At 30.5% G+C, this 22,183-nt stretch overlaps 1 protein-coding gene across 4 annotated transcripts in view; it reads right to left on the bottom strand.

Moving 5' to 3' along the window:
• LOC143250809 (uncharacterized) overlaps positions 1 to 21,976 on the bottom strand; it is a 29,916-nt gene extending 7,940 nt beyond the window's left edge. The window contains exons 1-9 of one of the 4 annotated variants that reach the window (XR_013028365.1): positions 21,641 to 21,719; positions 17,149 to 17,334; positions 14,261 to 14,379; positions 10,539 to 10,632; positions 8,685 to 8,770; positions 6,145 to 6,207; positions 4,626 to 4,685; positions 3,671 to 3,760; positions 2,857 to 3,022 (exon numbers count right to left, since the gene is read on the bottom strand). Coding sequence is in view for 3 of the 4 variants with exons in the window: in XM_076501833.1 (XP_076357948.1) it covers positions 2,857 to 3,022; positions 4,626 to 4,685; positions 6,145 to 6,207; positions 8,685 to 8,770; positions 10,539 to 10,632; positions 14,261 to 14,379; positions 17,149 to 17,334 (774 nt within the window). In the remaining variant the exon portion in view is untranslated. Of the gene's footprint in view, positions 1 to 2,856; positions 3,023 to 3,670; positions 3,761 to 4,625; positions 4,686 to 6,144; positions 6,208 to 8,684; positions 8,771 to 10,538; positions 10,633 to 14,260; positions 14,380 to 17,148; positions 17,335 to 21,640; positions 21,720 to 21,843 lie in introns of those variants that run through there. The other 3 variants (XM_076501833.1, XM_076501831.1, XM_076501834.1) reach the window with 3 other exon arrangements.
• Between the last annotated feature and the right edge of the window lie 207 nt (positions 21,977 to 22,183).

Genomic DNA, 22,183 nt, shown 5'->3' with positions numbered 1-22,183 from the left:
TCATCTTTTTTATTTTTAAAAAAAGGCACTAAGATTAGCTATAACTGTATACTTTTTGTTTTGTATAAATCACTCCACTAACGGTGTTAGTAAATTTAACATAGAAGGGCCTCTTGAGTATTTCAGAATCAACAAGTTTTAATAGCATTATTATGGAAAAACACAACCATATAGATATATATAAATGTACACAATAAGAAAAATGGTGTACTAATATAATTTAATATCTAAGTTTGTTATTGTTAAAAAGATATCATCATTTTGAGACATTAAAAGAAATTAAACAATGAATTATAATTTCTTATAGAGGAAAATAAAATATTACAAAAAATTCTGATTTCAATATTATCCTCACAAAAACTAACATCTGTTTATATTACAGTGTAAAATATATTACATTCATACATGCATATCTTATCTTTGTTAAAATGAATGTACTAAATGCTTTAATAATTATTGTCCATCTACACCATAACCATGATTATTAATTAGTTACTAATTTTTCATTTGTTCTTATGTTTAAGTAAAACACAACAATTTGTCAAGTTTCATATATTCAATTGTAAAGCTTGCTAATATCTTGATATCTTATGCAACACAACGTCCAAATGCCTAGGCCAGAGGTCAAGGGAACATATGTAGCTATCTGCTAGTTAGAAAGGCACCTCATGCGATACAATGATCAAATAGTCAGGTCAGAGATAAAAGAAATAGGCATAGCATTATTTAAGTCAGAATGGCACTCCATGTAACATAATGGTTAAATATTCATGTCTGAAATCAAAGAAAGCAGAGCCATTTGCAACTTGTAACAGCATCTCGTGCAACAAAATGTCCAAATGGACAGGTGAAAGATGAGAGGAGGCAAACCCATTTGTAACTTAGAATGGCATCTCATGCAACAAGATATCCGAACAGCCAAGCCAAGTGTTAAAAGACTAGGCATAGTCATCTCTAACTTAGAACAGCATCTTATGTTACACAATGACCAAAAAGTTAGGCCATAGGTCAAAGAAACAGCCACATGTAACTTAGAACTGCTACAGCATACATTGCCTATATAGCTACTCTTAAGTGAATAGCAGAATTGACTGTCACCTTTGGATGAAGTGCACAGCTGAAAATGCAACATGTTAGTACTTTATCAAAGGCTAAAGTTCAGGACTCTGGATCCACAACCTTGCTCACAAATAAAATATGTAATATTTTCAGTTTCAATACATCTATTACTAATTTAATTATTTAAAATTTTTATCATGTTTTGAAACAATAATAACACTATGTAACACAAATTTTGTTCCTAGATAGTGCATGTTTTCTTAATTGCTTATGTTGTGAAAGTAAAGAAAATGGCCATTATTCCCTTCAAACTTTGCTTCTGTGACCTGGATAACGAAATTTAAAAATTAACCTATTTTCTATGTAAAAATGGACAAACTTGTACATTTTCATTTACCTAAGGTCTGTATAAAACTACATATGAATCAAGATTTACAAGTATTTACACTAAAGTTATACAAAAATGTTCAGAAATGAGTAGTTTTTTGAGATTTGCAACTGTAATCTAAATCACTTTCATGTATCAGCCCCCAAATACAGTCTTCCATCATGTTTTCATTATACACTCCTTGGTAGCAGCATTCAAAGTCCAGTATATCTCAGTGAAAGTGCTTGCCTAGCTCCTCTGAGTATGCTCTCATGTTCTTTTTGAATTTATTAAGATGAGCATCAAGGATATGGTCTTTCAGGGACATCCTGCAGCCCATTTTGCCATAGTTCTTCACCAGAGCCTCAACCAGTTCCACATAATTTTCAGCCTTGTGATTACCCAAGACCCAAACCACTGCAACAAAGCTGCCCCAAGCTTTTTTTTCCTTCCTACTGAGATTCTTGGGGAATTCTGTGCACTACAAGATCTTTTGTTATTTGTGGTCCAATGAAGACACCAGCTTTGACCTTTGCCTCAGACAGCTCAGGGAAGAAGTTTCGAAGGTATTTGAAGGCTGCAGACTCTTTATCAAGAGCTGTGATAAATTGTTTCATAAGACCCAATTTTATGTGCAATGGTGGGAACAATACCTGGAGGTCCACTAGTGGCTCACAGTTGACATAATGCCTCCCCACAGAGACCTCGATCCATTGTGGCCAGTGCTTCCTGTTGTAGTGTGCTGTGTTGTCCCTGCTGTCCCAAAGGCAAAGATAACAGGGAAACGTGATAAAGCCTCCTTGGAGACCCATCAGGAATGCCACCATTTTGAAGTCTCTGATAACCTCCCAGCCATACTAATCATACTTCAAGGCTTCTAGCAAGGTCTTGAAACTGTTATATTCTTCTTTAAGGCACACCAAATGAGCCAGGGGAAGAGACGAATACTTATTCCCATTATGGAGCAGCACAGTTTTGAGGCTTCTGAATGAACTATCAATGAAGAGGCACCACTCATTTGGGCTACAGGCAACGCCAATTGCCTCGCACAGACCAGATACACTGTGGCAGAAGCAGAGCCTATCTTGACGAGTGAAAAAGCTTGAAAAATGTCGGTGATGCTTCTTCTTACTTCAACTTGCACACTTTCATCTAACACACCCCACTCCTTGAGTCTAGAAAATTCTCTATCAGTTACTCAGCACTGAATCTACCTAGAATGTTCTGAAAAATGAGTAAATTTGAAAACTTCATTGTCATAGTCACAAAAGCAAACTTTGAAGAGAAAAATAGGTCTTTTCCATTTACTTTAGGCATAAGCATTGGGAAATAACACTTTCTGCCCAGGAACAAGAAAAAGGAAAAATTTTGTCACATAGTGTCATAATTACAGAGAATGTGATGTAATATTTAATCTAATAAATACTAACTATCCAGCGCGCTTGTGAGCTTTGAGAACTTATTAAAAGAAAATCAGCTGCATTATTTCCAGCACATAGAGACTTCACTGATTCCTTGCCACTTATTTTTGCCAGTGGATCAATCTCCTCCAGAACATCAATAAGAAGACTTTCTAATTCTGTTGAAGTTTCTTGACTGAAATAAAAATTAGCATATTCAAAATTAATTATTATTCTTGTTAGGAAATACTGCACAGTGAATACCTAAAAATAATTAATTACACCCAGAGTACCGATTATAACATTTTATACAGTTAAGTATAAAAACTGAATACGACATTTGAACATTTCTCTATAAATGATTTTGCATTAGACCCATGAACTTTTTTTCTTTTTAAATCACCTTCAAAAATTTAAATCATAATTGTTCTTAATTTAACTTAATTTTGGAAGTTTTAGATTATATTAAATATGAATTATGAATATTGGTTGTGTTGTTCAATAAGAAACTACATCATTTTGTTTATTTTGTGATGGTGCTATAGAAATGTAAAAAAAGATAAGTTTTTGAATCATGTTCATTTACATTCATCAGAAACATTATGTCATCACTTTACTTGAAGGAAAAAGGTAACACTGATAATGTAATACTTGTTTCAATGTTCCAAAATAGCACTGAAAGCAGTTTTTTAACACTGAGCATCACAGTCTTAAATTTCTTCCTCTCAAAGGTCACTTTCACTCTACAACTCTTAGCTGTTTGGTTAATTGTAACAAAAGATAATTTCCTAACATTTTCAATGAAAATGACAAACAACTTCAGATAAATGTTTATTCATTCTACCTGACTTTATGGCTTATGTCTTTTCAAGGGTCTACGAACATCACAAGTTGCAAAACTGATCTTAAACGGAATGGTGCACGATGAAGTAAACTAAAAGCATTGTTGAATGGGTTAGAATCACAGATCATAAAATAAATGTTAAAATAAATCAACAAATAATAATAATAATATAGGGGTAAGGCAGCGTACTTGTTAATGGAAAGGCATTTGGTTTGAATCAAAAGAAATTCTTTAAATTCTTTTGTCAAAAACGTTGTCACAATCCCTAGAATTCTGATCCCAATATAACCAGTTTTGATCTTTTTCAAAATCGGATAATACTGAAACACATATTCGCAATAAGTTAAAACTTCTGATGTGTAAAACTGTGTAAATCAGATGTTAAACATATTATTACTGTTAATACAGTTAATAATCTTTGCAAAATAAATCAAACAAGTCACATAAACTTTTGAACAGATAATTTCACATGTGCTTTCACTAAATTAGCTTCAGATGGAGCAAACAATGCTCTATACCATACATATATGCAATTTAGTTTGTACACACACTCCAACAAAACAGAACGTTCTGCTGTAAAGTTCAGACTACAAGGTCTTTAAAGCATCATTTTTAACTGATTGAGCATGTTGAAGGAAGTAAGAAACTCTATACATAAAACAAGTATCTATTTCATATAATTTTTTATCAGAAGGATAAAGAAGTTTCTTTAACAGTGTGCTTCTGCATAACTAAAGGCTACATATACACTGTATGTAATTAATGGTGTAAATACCACAATGCTTGGTTCATTATTCAAATAAAAGTTCCAAATTATGTTAAATGTAGCATCTAGAATTTACAGATTAATCTTTTAAAAACATATTTTCATTTTAACATTCAATTATACTAAAACCAATTTGCAATAAATGTGAATAACTAAATGCTAGGACACAAAAAATTTAATCAGACTAACCTATCTGGAGCTTGTGCTTGTTTTAACCTTAAAGTATCCAAGCTGGTTTGTTTTACTGCACTGGAAACAAATAAATAAATAAAAATTAATGAATGAAAGTTTTCAACTTGAGATGATCTTTCAAATAATTATAATGATTCTAAAAACATAAAATATTCTTATATCTGATACTTGTATGAATTCTCAGTTTTGGAAATTCAAAAAAGACTTTTTTGTAAACTGTTTTAAAGAAACAATTAAAAATGCTTATCTTTGTTGTAAATTTCAATTGCTAATTTTTGTGACTTCCTAAATTCTTGTAAGGGTTAACACTCAAGATTTTCTTTTATAATTCTATAAATTTTGCCTTTGGTTTCATTTAAAAAGCACTACATGCAATTACACTGTTTTTATTATCACTGAAGTATAATAAAAATAGCTTTATCACACTAAAATTACAAGCAAGCCAATTTTTTTGCTGTTAATAAGGCAGCTTTATTTAGCACATCTAATAAGTTTTAAATCTTTTTTTATATTATTTTACATACATATATTTTTTTATGTATCAATTTGATGAAACAAAACTTCATACGGTTTAGTGCAAAAGTCTATCAGTTCTCAACCTGCCTTTGTTCTGCAAAAAAGCATTTATCATACCATTAAGTCAAATAAAGCATAAGATGATAAAGCAAGCATCAACAAGGTATTAAAAAATTAAGAAGTTGTTCAGAAATATCTTTCCTTCTAGTTACATATCACAAAACTAATATTTTATCACTTCGGTCTGATTTGTACATGTTTTCACCATATTGGCTTGTACAGTTTAAACAAACAGAAAAAGAGACATCATTGAACTAGCTTATAGCCAAGATATAAGCAATTTGTATAAAACTATGACAACCAAGACTGGTAAAGAGTGACTAGCTGAAATGATAAAATAACACTTTTACTAAAGTTATAAGGTTAAAGTTGCTTCTACTCTGAATAAAAACTAGTTCACTTTTCTTCCTAGGGAGCTATGAGTGCTCAGAAAATAACTCGGGTGATTCTCAAACATTGTTTTCATTCTGAGTGTGCTGAAATAAACCCAAAATTAAAATTAGAGATAAAATACAATTTCATGTATAAAATGAAATAAAATTTTTTTTTTTGTTGAATAAATTTCAACTTTGGTGTATTGAAGAATGTATAGAATAACAAATGCAGCTTTACTTTCTAATAAATTTTTAAAAATACAATGATGCAATTTTGCACTCAAACAATGGGTACACTGTGCTTGGTACCAAAGGGTTAACAACACTTGTGCTGTCATTCTTGTTATAACTGCTGGAATAACAACTAAGTAATGGAAATAACTGAAACATTTCTTACAGATGTAATGAAAACTATACTTCACATCAAGAAGTGGGGTGACAAATGAAAATTTGAAAATAAATAGTTTACAGCAAACACTTGTAACAAGTGTTTTTGAAGAGTTTTCAACTCTAGATTTCCTCTACTAAATTATTTTACATTCACTAATTTCAATTTTCAAACTTACAATTTTTGCTCAAAGTCTTGGCATTTTTTCTGAAGTTCTGGATCATCTTCAGATCTTTGAATTCTAAAAAGAACCCATTAATATAAAGACTATTTCTTCAGTATTGTTTCCAATAAAAGCAAAGATGCAACAAATATTTAATCTTAATTAGTACGTGTAAGATGTAATATGTGCTTTGGCATGCTTCAAGAAGAATTTTATGAGACAAACCCATGTTATAAGTGCAGTTCTCATGTCAAATATGTTTGAAACAATGTGCAATGGTAGTCATTTTATTAATTACACAAATATTAAAGAAAGAATTAGCTGAGATTAAATGAGGGGTGTGATGATTTTTTTTCAGTTCATTTCTTGCAGGAAATAATAATTAATAAAACAGAGAAAGGTGTTTGTGTTATTAGTACAAATACTTAGTTTCTTCTATGACTAAAGACCTCTAACTAACTAATAAAATGTCACCGAGTTGATCCATGTACAGTGGAGCGCCATTAAGCTGTGAGCCAGTAAACCACGAAATCGCTTAAGCCGGTATATCAAGTCTTGTCCCAAAATTTTTGATGTATTAAATCTACTACCTGGCTTTTTAAAGTTTCTCACACTCTCCTTGTCATTGACACTGACATGACAAATGTGAGCGAGGATTATCACAGCTCACCGCTAATTTAAGAACGTGTAAAAATGCGGCTTACAAATTTAATCCTGGCTTTATAACTTCAAGGGGATATTTAAAAAGGATTTGCTTTAATTTGGGAAATAAATAAAATTTGGTCATTTGTGTTAAAATGGCACTTGTCAATTGTATCTGAATAGTCTATACATTAATAGTATAATGATGACGCAATGGCCCGGATGAGGCTCCTCGGCGGAGCTGTTGGTGACTTCGGCTTTTCAGTCACAAAGGTTTAAGTCACGGTTAAGCAGATTGACCCCCCAAATACCGCGGCTTAACAGCGTTCCACTATACTTATCAGCAGTATGACACTATCATTATGGTCTGTGGCCTCTTAATTTATCAAATAATGGCTTAACTTTTAAACAAAAATAAATTTATGTTGATGATTAAACAATAAATTTTTTAGTAGCAAATCATTTTCTTACTAAATAAACATATGACAATTTGGAGAAATGAGAAAAAAAATTAGGAAAAGCTTACTTATTTATTAACTCTTTTGCTGCCAAATTTAACTGTACTCAATTCTATGGCTTTGTGCTATTTGTGACTATAGTCAAATTTTCATAGTGCCCTCTTTATTCAATAGATAACAGCATTTTACAGGCAAATTCAAAGGTCCCACTTAATATTCATGAATCTTAGACGTTTATCTTATACTATTTATATATTCATGAACCTGATCAAGTGATTAGTATTGTTTCAGGAATGTGAAAAAAGGGAAGAATTTTGTCAACACCTTTTCCAAGATGGCTTTGTGCAGACATTCATCATGATTTAGACTCACGGAGTGTATATTTTGAGTATGACAGCTCAGAAGAAGACTCAGAAGGCAGTGGTGAAGAAAGTAGAAAAAGAAGACAGAGCAAGTTAGAATCAACCAAGTGAATAGGCATAGTTAACACCCTGAGGGGGTATGATTCTACTATTAGGGGAAGGTCAGTGAAATCATGGGGAAGAATGACCACAGTTTGAGGAAAGACCTAAGGAATCAGTTCAGGAATTTCACCCCATCGACAAGTTCAGAACAGGATGTCTGGTGGCAGTGGGAAATTCTGGAAGAAATGGAAATGTTTGAACAGGACTGGCTAACCAACTATGTATGTTCCAAACAAACTTTGAAAATGTCATGTTTATATATTCATTTGCAGTGAACTTATAAACTTTTTATGTAATGCACCCCTATTTGGTACTAACAGGCAAAAAGAATGTGGCAATCAGCATTAGTTAAAAATAATAATTCGGTAGCCAAAGAGTTAATGTTTTAGTCTTTTTTTCATACTTATATACTTATGTCACCTGGTTGTATCTCAAAAGAAGTATATATAGTAATATTAACAAACCATGAAAAAAACAATATTACACATATACAAATATTTATAAAAATGCTCACTGCAGATGTCAGGGAAGCTCAAATTAGCATATTTCATTTTATACAAATAGACTTAAGTACTGTTAAGCTATTTCTTACAATAATCACAATGAAAAATTCCAAGGTAAAAAAAAAGTTAATTATTTCCTTGGAACAAGCTAAATTCATATCTGGTAAATAGACATCATGTATCACAGATTTCTAAATGTAAAACTATAAATTGTAGTGGCAGGTTAAATTCAATATATTTTTAAAATTGTTATGTTAAACATCTTGTTACACATTATTTCAAACCATCTTTCCATTGTTGTGGTTTAACAATGGATACTACTGAAAGTAAGAACTATTTTTTGACCCTGTCACTACCTACAGTAAATAGTACAACAAATTAAAGTCACATAACAAAATACCTAAAAAAACCAAACACATGCTACAAAACAATTTTTAATAATTTCAATTACTCAAAAAAACTGTTTAGTTTTTTACACAAATACTTACACAAATGGGTAATCTTTCATTAAAGAAGAGAGTGGCTCACCCAGATAGTCAAATTTATCTACTTGGATAGCAAAAGTTCCAGTTTTCTGTAATTATACATACATATTATGTGGAACTTACAAGAAACAGAAATAAGTACAAGTATTTAATTCAAAATAAAAAAAAATACAAGAGTTAGTACAATAACTTGAACACCTAACATCATGGAAGAGGAATTTGAAATATCCCATTTAGATCTTGACTACACACACATACAAACACAGAATTAAAGAAAAAAGTAGTGGATTAAGTACAGTAATTATACAGTCAAAACAAAAAGTGGAAATATAGAGCTTGCAAAAATGTAGAAAATATTCTCTTATGGTTACATAAAATATAACAAATTTACTACATGTTAAAAGTAGATAATCCAGAAATGCTGAACAAAAGACAAAACTAACAACCCCTTAAAATTATTATTTACAGCTCCTACCTATGCACAGTGCATACTTGCCACAAGTCTTAATCAAATATTTGAGCCAAAAGCAATTTTATTGTTTTTAGGAGGTGTGACATCTGATATTAGAAGAAAGTCCCAAATTTTGTGCTAAGACGTATTTGTAAAGAAACACAACTTATTGTTTAGTTAATAACATGTGGATAAAATTGGGTAATTAGTGGTATTTACTAGTTAGTAACTGATGGGCTCATTAACTGATAATTTGTAAATTTATTCTAAACTAAAACAATAAGGCAATACAATTTTCACCAGCTTACATGAAAATAAATAATACTTATTATTTCTGAAAATGATGGGTAAGGGTTTTCTCTCTTGAACCTCTCCTCTACATCTATACCTACTCACACAAAGTTAAATAATAAGGTCACACAGTTATAAGTTAGAAACATAACACAATAACAATAGCAACAGTACATTTACACTTAAATAGTCAGAGAGTTTGCAGTGGGTGCTGCCAGCTAGATGACTTCCTTCTAGTCAGAAGTTCCAAGTTAGTGCCAATAACAGATAATCTTAGTAGCTTTGCAATAACAAAGAGAGGATAAACGAATTTATCTCATAGTACCCCTTGCCACTCACCTACCATGCAGCTTCGTGTTCAGAAGATGAATTAACATTATGGTAATATTTGGATTTGAATAGTTGGAATAATCAAAAACAGTAATTTATCAGACACCTTAATCTTAATTAGTTGATCATTTTCATGAAAACCAAATCAGTCATACTTTCAAGTAATCAACTGTTGCAATAATAAAGAACAGTAGTGACCAAAATAACTAATTTTTATCATTTATTTTAAAGTCAATATATTGAATCATTGACCAATTAATCAACTGTTGAAATAATAAAAACTTTAATTACTCGATTACTCTTGTGACATTAATCAGTTAATCATAATTTCATTAAGTGATTAGTTCATGAGAAAACGAGTGATGTAATCAATGCTTATGGGTATCAATTAATCCATTATATCACCCAGCTCTACATTTGGTTAGTTGATGTTGCTACATATATTATGAATAAAGACTATGAAAATAATCAACAGCTGTACATTTTGAGGATAACATAAAGTTTAAAAGCAGTTATTATTACAAAATCTCAATGCAAAATTTTAATGAAAGAAAAAGAAATGTAGAACATGCTATCTTATTGACTTAACTTGAGAAATACAAAGACAAAATAATGTAAATATCCTTCTGTAAATTAAAATTAAAAATATATTTATCTCACTGCTAATTTAACTTGGTCAAAATTATAATTAAGTAGAAGTTATTGAAAAGTATTATATCCTACTGTTAGCTTAAAAAACACATAAAAGAATAGAGATAGAAGACCCGCATAAAGCATATACTTACAGATTCTGGTAAACTTAAGTAAATAATTCTGTACTTTTCCAAAATAACAACCCCTTCTTCCCAATTGATTTCTGAATCTTCTGGTTCCTCCAACCTTCAGAAATATACTATTATTTACCATCAATCTAATACTTTCTAAGATATTATTCAGGATTCAAAGTAAGAAAGCTTTGCATAACATTATAATGTGTGATTCACTCTATTTCAGATTTGGACTATAATTTGCTTCAAATTCAGGTATAATTTAAAATGTTTAGTTAATACTTCTTTATTTTAGCTAATAATTTTTTATCCTAAGATGAAAACACTGTTCAAAAAATTAATTTCAATTAAAAATAAAAAACAATTTTATAAAATTTGTGCATGCAGAAAAACAACAAAATAAATTCATATATAGTAATATTTGGATACATTAAGTTAGGAAAGATAACAATAATCTGAATAATTAAAACAAAACAAGTTCATGTAATAAAAAAACTCACACAACTGGACAAAAAACTGAATTAAAATAAAACAGAGAAGAGTATTATATCAGAAAACTAGAGGGCCATGGCTCAATTTTAGTTATTTTTTAACAGCAAAACTAATTAACAGAAATACCATGATTTTCTTCCCTACATAAACCTGAACATGTGATAAGGTAACAAAATGCAGATCTTCAGTGCCTTATCTCATACTATTCATGAAAAAGTCAATTCACTTAGCTTATGTAACATCCAATACATTTGTTTGTTTTTGAATTTCTCACAAAGCTACTCGAGGGCTATCTATGCTAGCCGTCCCTAATTTAGCAGTGTAAGACTAGAGGAAAGGCAGCTAGTCATCACCACCCACCGCCAACTCTTGGGCTACTCTTTTACCAACGAATAGTGGGATTGACCATCACATTATAACGCCCCCACGGCTGGGAGGGAGAGCATGTTTGGCGCGACTCAGGCACGAACCCGCAACCCTCGGATTACGAAGTACACGCCTTAACACGCTTGGCCATGCCGGGCCAACATCCAATACACAGATATATTTTGCAAGCCTTCACTTTTGAAAACTTGTTAATTAGATAACTGAAATATTATCACGTTTGACTGAAATCATTAAATTATCTATTTAAAAAAATTTCATATTTTCCCTAGGCATCTTGTCTTTTTTAATTTTTTCACTACTCCTTGAAGGAGTAAGAAATTAAACTCACTATAGAATCATTATTGCTCGGACAAACCATTTTTTTATAGCTTTCTATTTTATTCAGTTACAGAGCTATCAATCAGAAATCAGACCCTTTCTGACACACCTTCTCTTCCAGGATTGAGTACTAGTTAATTGTATATTACACAAAACTGCTAGGAAGTGAAGGTTTCCATCTGTTAAATGATATACTGCATAACACCGTGTTCAGTAAAGATAATACTCAATTGCATTCAGAATACAAACAATGCTCCAGTTAAAAACTTAACAACTAGCTTTCATGAATTTGTAATGGTTCTTGTTGCACAGTTACAAAGCCACAAAAACTGAGAGAGATGGGAAAAATTGTCTACTTTCTGCATATCATTATTCTAGGTTTTTGTTGTATAAAATAGAGATGTTTTAGGTTAGTTAAAATTAGATTACGTAAAATAAGTAATAATAATAATATCATAAAAATGTTTCATGAGAGAAGCACACAAGCAGCATGTGAGTAATGTAATTCAATAGCATAACATGAGCTGCATATGTGCCACAAGTGATTTGCAACGGATAGTAGTTAGCACAGTTCAAAGGGCAATAAAATAATAATATTTAATTTTAAACAGATACACATTCTTATGAGTTTAAAGCTACTTAGGCTAAATGAATGTAGTTTCATTTAACAATTTGTAGTCACTCAAGAAAGAAAAAAGGGTAACCTAAATTTTGATTTTTTGTGTTTACAAGGTTGGTCAAATTGACCAATGCCATTTTGATTTTGGGTAGAAAAATAACAGATAAAATATAAAGATTTACTGAAGAAAAGATGTTTGAAATGTATTTCAAAGCTTTAAGAAATTACACAAAGGAAATTTGAGATTTTGGAAATGAGAAAAAGTATTTTTACTCTTAACATGAAAATTACTTTTTACATACTGTATAAAACAAATACTCAATATTTTAATAGACAAATTTTTATTTTAGTTTATTAAAAATATGATTTTCTGCACATGAAAGACTTATAATGTAACTGTAAAAAATCCAAATTTTGTGAAGATATGCACACTATATTAAAAACTAGAAGTATTGAGCTTATAAAGATTTAAAAAAAGTACAAACAGGTCAAATTGACTGAGCTCACACTGAAAGAGTTAATAAATTTTTCATTCTTTGAGAGTTTTCTTTCTGTTTTGAAAAACTAATAGCTTGGATCATGACACATTGGTAACTTGATTCTAATTCTCAACACTTTGAAATCCTGCACAAGCATGCATGTGCACTTTAAATTAACAATCAAACACTCTAAAGTTGTAATTTTCCTACACTGAGGAAAGCTAATATGTAGTAACAGGTAAAGCATTATAGTGGAATTTCACTTAATACATCTGTAACAACCTGAGATTTGTTTCTACAGAAAAACAAAGCATTACAAACTACATATGTATATATATTTTACAGTTACAATCTCTACCAGTTTGGGATCAATAGTGTTGTAAGCCAAGAATTTTTATACCCATCTGGCTTGCATAGATAGCAACCATATAGGATGAGTATGTTTGGTAACAGGGATTCAAATCATGATCCTCAAAGTGCAAGTCAAATGCCATAACCACCAGGCCATGCTAGGCCCTAGGAATTGTAATTAAAAAAACAAACAGATATCACAAGAATGGTCCATTATGTAGTATAAAGCAGAAACTGAATGTTAAAACTAATTATTATTATTTTTAATCGTAAGCATTACCTTTAAGTACAAGTTTTGTTTTGAGAGATTACTTATGAATTGAATATTACTAAAATAAGTTATAAAAAAGTAGAAACTTTGTCAAGAGGTAGAAAAATAACATTAAAATTGGTTTTAATATGCTTAAAATGCCATGAAAACAGTGAAAAATGAGCACATGCCTTTAGTTTATAGCTTGGTTAATCTAAAAACTAAAGGCATGGAGTATGTTATCAAGTCTTTCCCAGGTCAGATGTGACAGCTTTAGTAGTAACTCTATTACACTAAGTGTATCATTTTTATAATCTTCAGCCATTAAAAACTGCATCTCAAGATTTTTCCTGTCTAACCTTTTTGGTAGGACAGAGCACTCTTTCACAGCCAAAAGCCAGTGGTTAGTCTTGTTTGATACATATTTATAAAAACATAGAGATTTAAATTTGGTTATTGAATATACTATTCTGTTAACAGGTATAAATTACTTATAAATATATTCAGTGGAAGAAACAGCTGTGTTTGGGAATTTGATCCCCAACCTAATTATGACAGTCACAGTTTTTAAAAACAATCACCTAGGTATACTACCCAGTAGCCACAAGATTTTCTTAGATCAAATGTTTTATAAAACCTGAAATCTACCCATCCCTGTTTCATTCATATGCACTGTACTTAAGCAAAACTAATTACAAAAACATTAATCTTACTACTATTAAATGAAGTGATGAAATTATTATTTATTTGCTACATAAGAAAATATATAAAGATGCGATGAGCTTGAACTGGTAGAGCATAGAAAAAGAACACATTTTCCAAACTGATCTTATGGTCTACATGCCTCTTCTGGAGCATCTCATCAACTGCTTCCTTGAGAAACACTGCTATGATGCTGGTCTGATTATCAGTAATGCGTTTGATATAACTGCCAGAAGTGTCTTCAATTTTTCTTTTTTCACACTAGAAAGATATGTACTGCTTTTAAAAAATTTATTCCCACATTATTCACTTGTTATTTTTATAACTCCAGAGAAATCTCATGACCAAAAGCTGTACATGCCTTAAATCAGTGGTTTTCAACCAATGATCCACTTTTTACTGGTCTACAGAAATGTCCATTGAAGAAAAAACAAATTTCCAAGTTAATAACAATGGCGATGTAGGTTTTGCTTCCTTTCTAATCCATATATCTCTTTGAGATTGGGTTCTTAGCTATGACAATGAATAGGACTAAACACAGTAACAGTTTAGAAATTAGATTATCAATGATGCTATTAAATATAACTATCTACATTCCAGATACTTTATATTGAGATGTCATATACTATATATACTTCTCACAGTCGGTACAATATTTACAAAAGTTTTGGTAGACATAAAGTGAAAAGGGTTGAGAACCATTGCCTCAAGTAACAAAAAGGTTGAAAAAATCACTGGTGCTGCAATTCAGCCCTACTGAAAAATAGGTCAAGGTAATGGAAGTATGCAGCTACAATAACATACTATTAGTAAAAATAAATACTTTGTGTATGGCAATGATGACACAAGTATGTTACATGATTTGTAACATAATATAAACATTGAGTTCTGGCCTTATCTTCTTGATGTTACTACTTTATTAAGAAGATATGAAAGAGCAAAATATTTATCATACCAGATATCTTAGCAGGTTGTTTAAAATGTAATAAATCCATAAACATAACCTGAAAAAACACATGATCTATATATCAAAATATTTGTTTGATGAGTAATGGCATCACAAATTTATGGTGAACCTTATATCCCATTTAAAATACATATGGTCAAATACATAATTAAGCAAGGATCATATTGAGATTTTATTGATAAATACATGCAAGCTCAATATACTGGAACAAAATGTTCACTGAAGAGTTTGCTGGAGTCTTCCATATATTATGAAATCTTAATTTGGTGTCATATACCATAGCACATAAGCAAAATAATCTATTTCTACATTAACTTACAAAATTCTGTCATTACACATGTATTATGCTATTTGAAGATCTGAAAATAATATATTTATCTCATTGTGTTTATTTTTTCATTTATGATTATATCATATTCAGATTGTAATTTTTTTGTGAAGGTAATTTTAAATTTACATTAGTTAAAATAGATATACAACAAATATGTCACTTTCATCTATTCTGTCCAAATATTCTATATTTAATAATAATTTTTTTGTTAGTTGTGATGTATTTTGAGTAACACCTGTTTAGATGAGCTACGAAGTTGATACATCACTGTTACTAAAATATACATTTATTTTACTTACATTTTGCAACTTCCTGTTAAACTCACATGGTAATCATCAGATGACCTTTGATTTTCTTTCAAGCCATGAAATTTAGGTTTGACTGAATGATAATAAGCCTTCCAAAAGCAGTTTTGATATGTTTGACACTACTTCATTTAATATTCTTTACCACTGAAAACTATAACACTGAACTTAGTTTCAACTACTTTCTCCTTGTCTAAATTGTAGACATTGATGTCCATTTAGTTAATAGAACTGAGCACAAGCAATTAATATTCTAGAATATTATTATCAGCATGAAAACAAGCTACAAAACCTTTAAACAGATGAGTCAAAAATGAGAAAAAAAGAACTAACTGTTTTTAAACATGATAAAAGACCAGACTAAAGGAAACTGTTTTCTTTCTTCTCTTTCATTAAACAGTTCAGAAATTTAAGTGTTTGTCATTTCATTTATACTGGGCAAATCAGTACTCTCAACATAATACGTTTCTTTGAACAGTTTTTTATTTTTACCCTTTGCTTATGAAGGAATTACACTAAAGTATAATAGCCATAACCTAGTTGAATAATGATAAAGCAGTTACTTACCACCTTACATGTTTATGCACTTCATAAAATTTCATTATGAAGTAAAAAATGTTTCATATTTTGTAAAACATATATTCCTGTGTAACATAATGTACATATATCTTCAGTCACACATTATTTCACTTTATCTTAGCTTACTTATTCACTAAATAAATTTTTAATTTGACTTAAAACATATATCATTTTATAGTCTTCTTGTAATATGCCTTACGGTTTTATGTTCTTTCCTCTGATACAGCCTACAATAATCATTTGAAATCATATTTGCTGTAGTTTTTACACTCTGCAGATATTTCTGTTTATGACCCTGCAGCTTCACTCAAAAATTCCCACATTATTCACTTGTTATTTTTATAACTCCAGAGAAATCTCATGACCAAAAGCTGTACATGCCTTAAATCAGTGGTTTTCAACCAATGATCCACTTTTTACTGGTCTACAGAAATGTCCATTGAAGAAAAAACAAATTTCCAAGTTAATAACAATGGCGATGTAGGTTTTGCTTCCTTTTTATTATATTTTCTAAATCAAATAAAAAAACATTGGCACTGTTTTGGAAATAAACAACACTTCCAACAATACAGTTTCTTGTCTGATCTTACATTCATATTTTAAGCTTCCAACCCTTTCACTGATACATCCCTTACAAACCACAACAAAAATTTGTTTTTCCATACAAGCTAAATCTTTTTTGTTTTTCTTGAAATGTTTCATTAAGTGAGAGAGACATTTAAAAACAAATCTAGTTTTATGGCAATACACTAGTGAAGAATTTGATTTTATAAATGTGTGTTTGTTCAACAGTAATTAAAAAAAAAATTGTATTTATCATGTCAGAAGATCAGTTACAAAGACTTTACCTTTACTACTTCACAGTGTCTCGGGCCAGTCATTTGAATGTTTAGAAGTCCAGAATCAATGGCTTCACAGACATCTTTTCTGATCCAAGTTGCCATATCTGAGAAATAACTAGTAAATCTTTTTGGTTTCCCATTTTGTTGAAGATAAGAGAAACTTGGAACAGCAATGTTCTTTTCTTTATTCATCTTTTCAAGACAAAAAGTATCAGTCACAAACAATACTTTTTAAATAGTTATATAACGTAAGCATTTGAAAAAAATAAAACCTAACGGACAGAATTATGTCTTTTAATGCATCATGAATTTTTTTCAAATTTCTCAACGAATTATCAATTTTGATGTTAAACACTATCATCCTGATATTATTTTTCTTTACTTATTACTACTATACAAAGAACACTACTTCTGAAAACATAAACCTACTTTACGTCTGATCATATAAAATGCTTATCACTTTACGAACAGTGTATAACCTTCAAAGTTGTGTGTTCTTTTTTTGCCTATCCCATGAACTACTGTAAGATTCCAACAGAATTTAACTATTAATATCATGTTGAACTTGGCCAAAGTTTATTCAGCAACATACATTAAGTAACGAATTAATACTTGCTATTATATTGAAAACATGAATGTCTAATGCCATATGCTAATGTACAAGTACCAAACTCATTCTCTTTTATTGGGTTTTTAAATTTTTGATGTCTGATTAGAAATATTAAGGGTGTAATACAAGAATTTGTTAGCAGCCTGTTTATTGGAAAAATTATGAAAGTCTTATAGAGAGAGAAGAGCAGAGTGAAAAAGCAGGTTGTGAGAGAATATACAGAACAGAGAACAAAAATATAAAATTTTTATGTTCAAGTTACTTTTGTGATAAAAGAGGATGAAAATGATCTGTTTACTTGCTGCACAGCAGAAGTTACAGGGATCAATAAGCAAGTCTAAGTTACCTTACTTGATTAAATCTGCTCACAAACCAATTATTAAACCCTTAACTTTACATGTATATAAAGAACATACTACGAAATAATTTCCCCAAATTCTTCAAACTGCTAAAACCATTTCCATTTACAAGAGTGGTCATCCAGATTTTGTGGAAAATTATTGACCAATATCTATTTTATCTGCATTTGCATGTGTTTTAGAACACATACTTTATAACAGAATTATTGTTTTTTTTTACAAAATAATAATGTCTTAAGTAATTCCCAAATTGGTTTCAAAAAGTACAAATCAATTGAAAAGTTTCTATTGAGAATTATAACAAAGCTTATCAAGGCTTATAAAGCCTTGATGGGTGAAAAATGGGATCCCGAGAAGAAAGGAAAGAGAATTATGAGACAATGGGGGAGATGAATAGAAGTAGAGAACCAGATGTACTCAAAATAACTTTCAAAACCTATGAATCAACAACTAAGGACCTTTAAATATGAACAAATTGTTATATAAATATATATAACTTGTTGTAACTAAACAACTACTAGTTTACCCTTAATTTCTGTAACAAATACTTCACAAAAAAAAAAGATTGATATTAACTGACTGTTATTTTCTTTTCTTGTGTATTCTCTAAACTCCAAACTTAGATAAACAGACTAACACTCATAACAGCATACAACCTTATGTAATTTACATGGATTATGTGAAAGCACCCAATACTGCACCAAATAAGAGATTAATAAGTATAATGAATATTTATAACACATACTGAAATTATCAGATGTATAGAAAATTGCTTATCAGAAGAAGACAACACATTTAGGTAAACAGTACTGCATCAGAATGAAAGGAGGTAACAAGGCAGTCTGCTAGGATCAATATTGTTTGTGATTTTTTAAGTATGTCCTTAAAGCATAGTTATTCTACTTTTTACATGTTTGTATATAACATGAACAATGTGTAGAGGTATCAATATTACAAATGATTTGATACTTAGTCAAGAATGTAGATGAAATCAAAATGAATTACAAATATGAGAGAATTTATTTGAATACGTGAATGAGAGTGATAAGACAAACCTAAACTTATTTGGTTTGTTTTATTGAATTTTGAACAAACATACTCAAGAGTTAATTGCATTAACCAGCTGTAATTTTTAAGTGATAGCATAGAAAGGAAACACCAAGTGAACATCACTCATTGTCAACTCATAGGGTGATCTTCGCTAATGAATAGTAGAATTGATTGCCACACCATAATGTCCCCATGACTTAAAAAGCAGGCGTGTTTGGTAATAGAATTCAATCTCATAACAAACAGATTGCAAGTGCCATACCAGGTTGCATGGTTATTTGCATGAACAAAATTTTAAGGCTCTGGTCAGATCTCAACTAGAATATAGTTGCCTTGTAAAAAGAATATTGTAATAACTTATATATTGTAAGGAAGAGAATGCAAAGTAATAACAATTTTTAAAGATATGAACTATAAAGAAATATCAGGTATTAGATATATTTCGATGGAGTAAAAACAAAATTGTTTGATTACAAGTACAGTGAAGAACTGTCAACCAGAAATGACAGGAAGGTTATCATAACATCTGAGAAAGGAAAGCATTATGAAGATTGAACTGTATATGTTTATGATGATGATCAGAAACTCTGAGGTGAAGATTTTCTTTACAGAAGTTCTGGGATTGAGATCCTTCTTCTGTCCTAGGGGTTTTTAACGGTGACGTGGTGGAGAACTGAAAAACTGTGAGAGTTAGAGTAGATAGGAGGATAAAGTTTATACTGGAAGGTAAAGGTGAGGAGCAGGAATAAAGCCAAAAAATAAGAGAAACATAAGGAAGGAGAGGGAATTGAGGATGAATGATGAATTCTGGACTTCTTTTTCTTCTCTTTCTTAATTAGGAGACCTTTTTTAAAGCTTGGGGGAGTGCTGCTGTCCTCTTTTGTTTTGATGCTAGCTTCTTAGCAGATTGGAATATCTTAAATGTAAAATATTTCCATTTGTGATGTGTAACCTCATGATTCTAGCTAAACAGACCGTAAGTAATGCTCTACATAGGCAATATTCCTATCTGCAATAGTCTCTTACAGTTGTAACTTCCTTTAGACTAAGTATTTTCTATCTTTTAAAAGCCACTGAACTCAGATTGCTATAATCAAATTTCAGAGAATACAGTTTCCATGCTTTACTTTTTGCAAAGAATCCCTCAAAGTGAGATATAACTTTCATTCATGCAGAATAGCTTCTTACATTTGTGGAGTTCTTTTTGAGCATAATTAGGTTATTATTCTGACTGCTTTCTTTTGTACTCTGTAATTTTAGCTAATTGTTAACTGATATGTTTCATATTGTATGGCATCCATATTTAAAGATTTGGAACACAAGCACTGTGTATAGTGTTAGCTTTATTTTTATTTTTTAGTCTGTTTAAGAGCTTTAAGGATATTGAGTCTTAATATGGCTTTCTATTTGATCCTTGTGATATACTGTTTCCAGGTTAGTCTGGTATCATGTGTAATACCTAGAACATGAGCTGCATTGGTAGATTGTATTTATGCATTATATATGTAAGATAGGTTTATTTCTTTCATTCTTTTGCAAAACTACCTGTAAATATGATATCAACAAACATTGCTTTTTCCAGGTTTAGGTCTACTCTCCATTTGGAGCATCACAACTGTAAAGATATTTTTTCATGTGTTTTGCTCCTTATATTGAGGTTCACAAGGGCTATACTGTTATGCCATCAGCAAACTGGAAGACTTTTGAGTTTCATCTTTGGTAGGTAAATATTTATCATTTAGGTAGAGCATGTTGACTGATCCTTGAAGTATTCCAGTAAATGGAGAAAAAAATTAAGATGTTTGCCTTTTATTGTTACTGTTCTTTCATTTAGAAAATCTGATATATATATCTTAAGCACATTGTTGTTTCTTGGGAAGTCATATGGTATCTAATTCTGTAATGTCAAACTGAATCAGACTGTAAGGCTTTCTGAACATTCAGGAATAAGGTTACATGTTACAATGCAAAAGCTTACATTACTACTTTTGATTGTTGTTTCACAGAAAGGAACCTCAGTTAAATAAATGTTAGGCCAGGCTTGATCTAGTAACAGTAATAACTAAGTAATATTAATAACTGTGTTACGTTGAACGAGACCTACCTAAGAATTTAAGAAGCACTTGTACGTAAAACAAAAAGAAAAGAGCTCGAGTAACATGGTAGTAATAGTAGTAAAACTACTATTAGTTGTAATTTTACATTGTACTATCTTAATTATTAATACTAATAAACGTAGCACAATGTAACATTACAACTACTAGGAGATGTAGTTCAGTAACTTTCTATATACAAATTAAAATATTCACCAACTTGAATTTGAAACTAAAAAGCATGCGAGTGCTAAGTATTTATACATCATTTTCTCGTGCAATTTAGTGTTTTTAAAGTTCACAAACTTCCAGATTATTAATTATTAGTTTACCATTGTCATCACAAACTATGCTAGGGAAAGATTAAGTTGACCTTTATAACTTACATAACTTCCAAATTCAAACGTCTGAATAAACGTAGGCCTAATCAGTAATGTATTAAGTCATGTATTACCCACAATTCAAAATCTACTGTAGATGTCCTTTTCATTTATCGACTTTTTAATTTTAATTTACAATACTTTTAAATTTAAGCTTGAATTCGGAGTCAGGGAATTAAATAAAATATATTTTGAACAAGTTTACTTACGATTGAAAATGTTCAGTATCTGGCCTATGATACTGGCGATTTAAATTATTAATACAGTCTTTACTACAAATGCAATGTATATATGAAATACTATCCTAAGCAGAGAATTCCCAGCGTTCTACTTCAAGTGCTCATACTGCTAACATGTCCAGACAAGATTTTTCTTCATTGGCAGGGTCTTTTTGACAAAACCTCCTAAGCAATCAAGAAGAAATTTCACACATTCCATCACCCCATTAACAGAAAATATCAGAATGTTTAGTTTTAAGGAATTCAACCTTTATGACGGCAACAACATATAGTCCAAGGAAAATATCGACACTAACAATCTCAATTTTTT

The sequence above is a fragment of the Tachypleus tridentatus genome, chromosome 5, assembly GCF_004210375.1.
Source record: "Tachypleus tridentatus isolate NWPU-2018 chromosome 5, ASM421037v1, whole genome shotgun sequence".
In the NCBI taxonomy this organism is placed as follows: Eukaryota; Metazoa; Arthropoda; class Merostomata; order Xiphosura; family Limulidae; genus Tachypleus; species Tachypleus tridentatus.
Note: the sequence above shows the minus strand (reverse complement) of the source record. Positions and strands in the feature narration are given on the sequence as shown.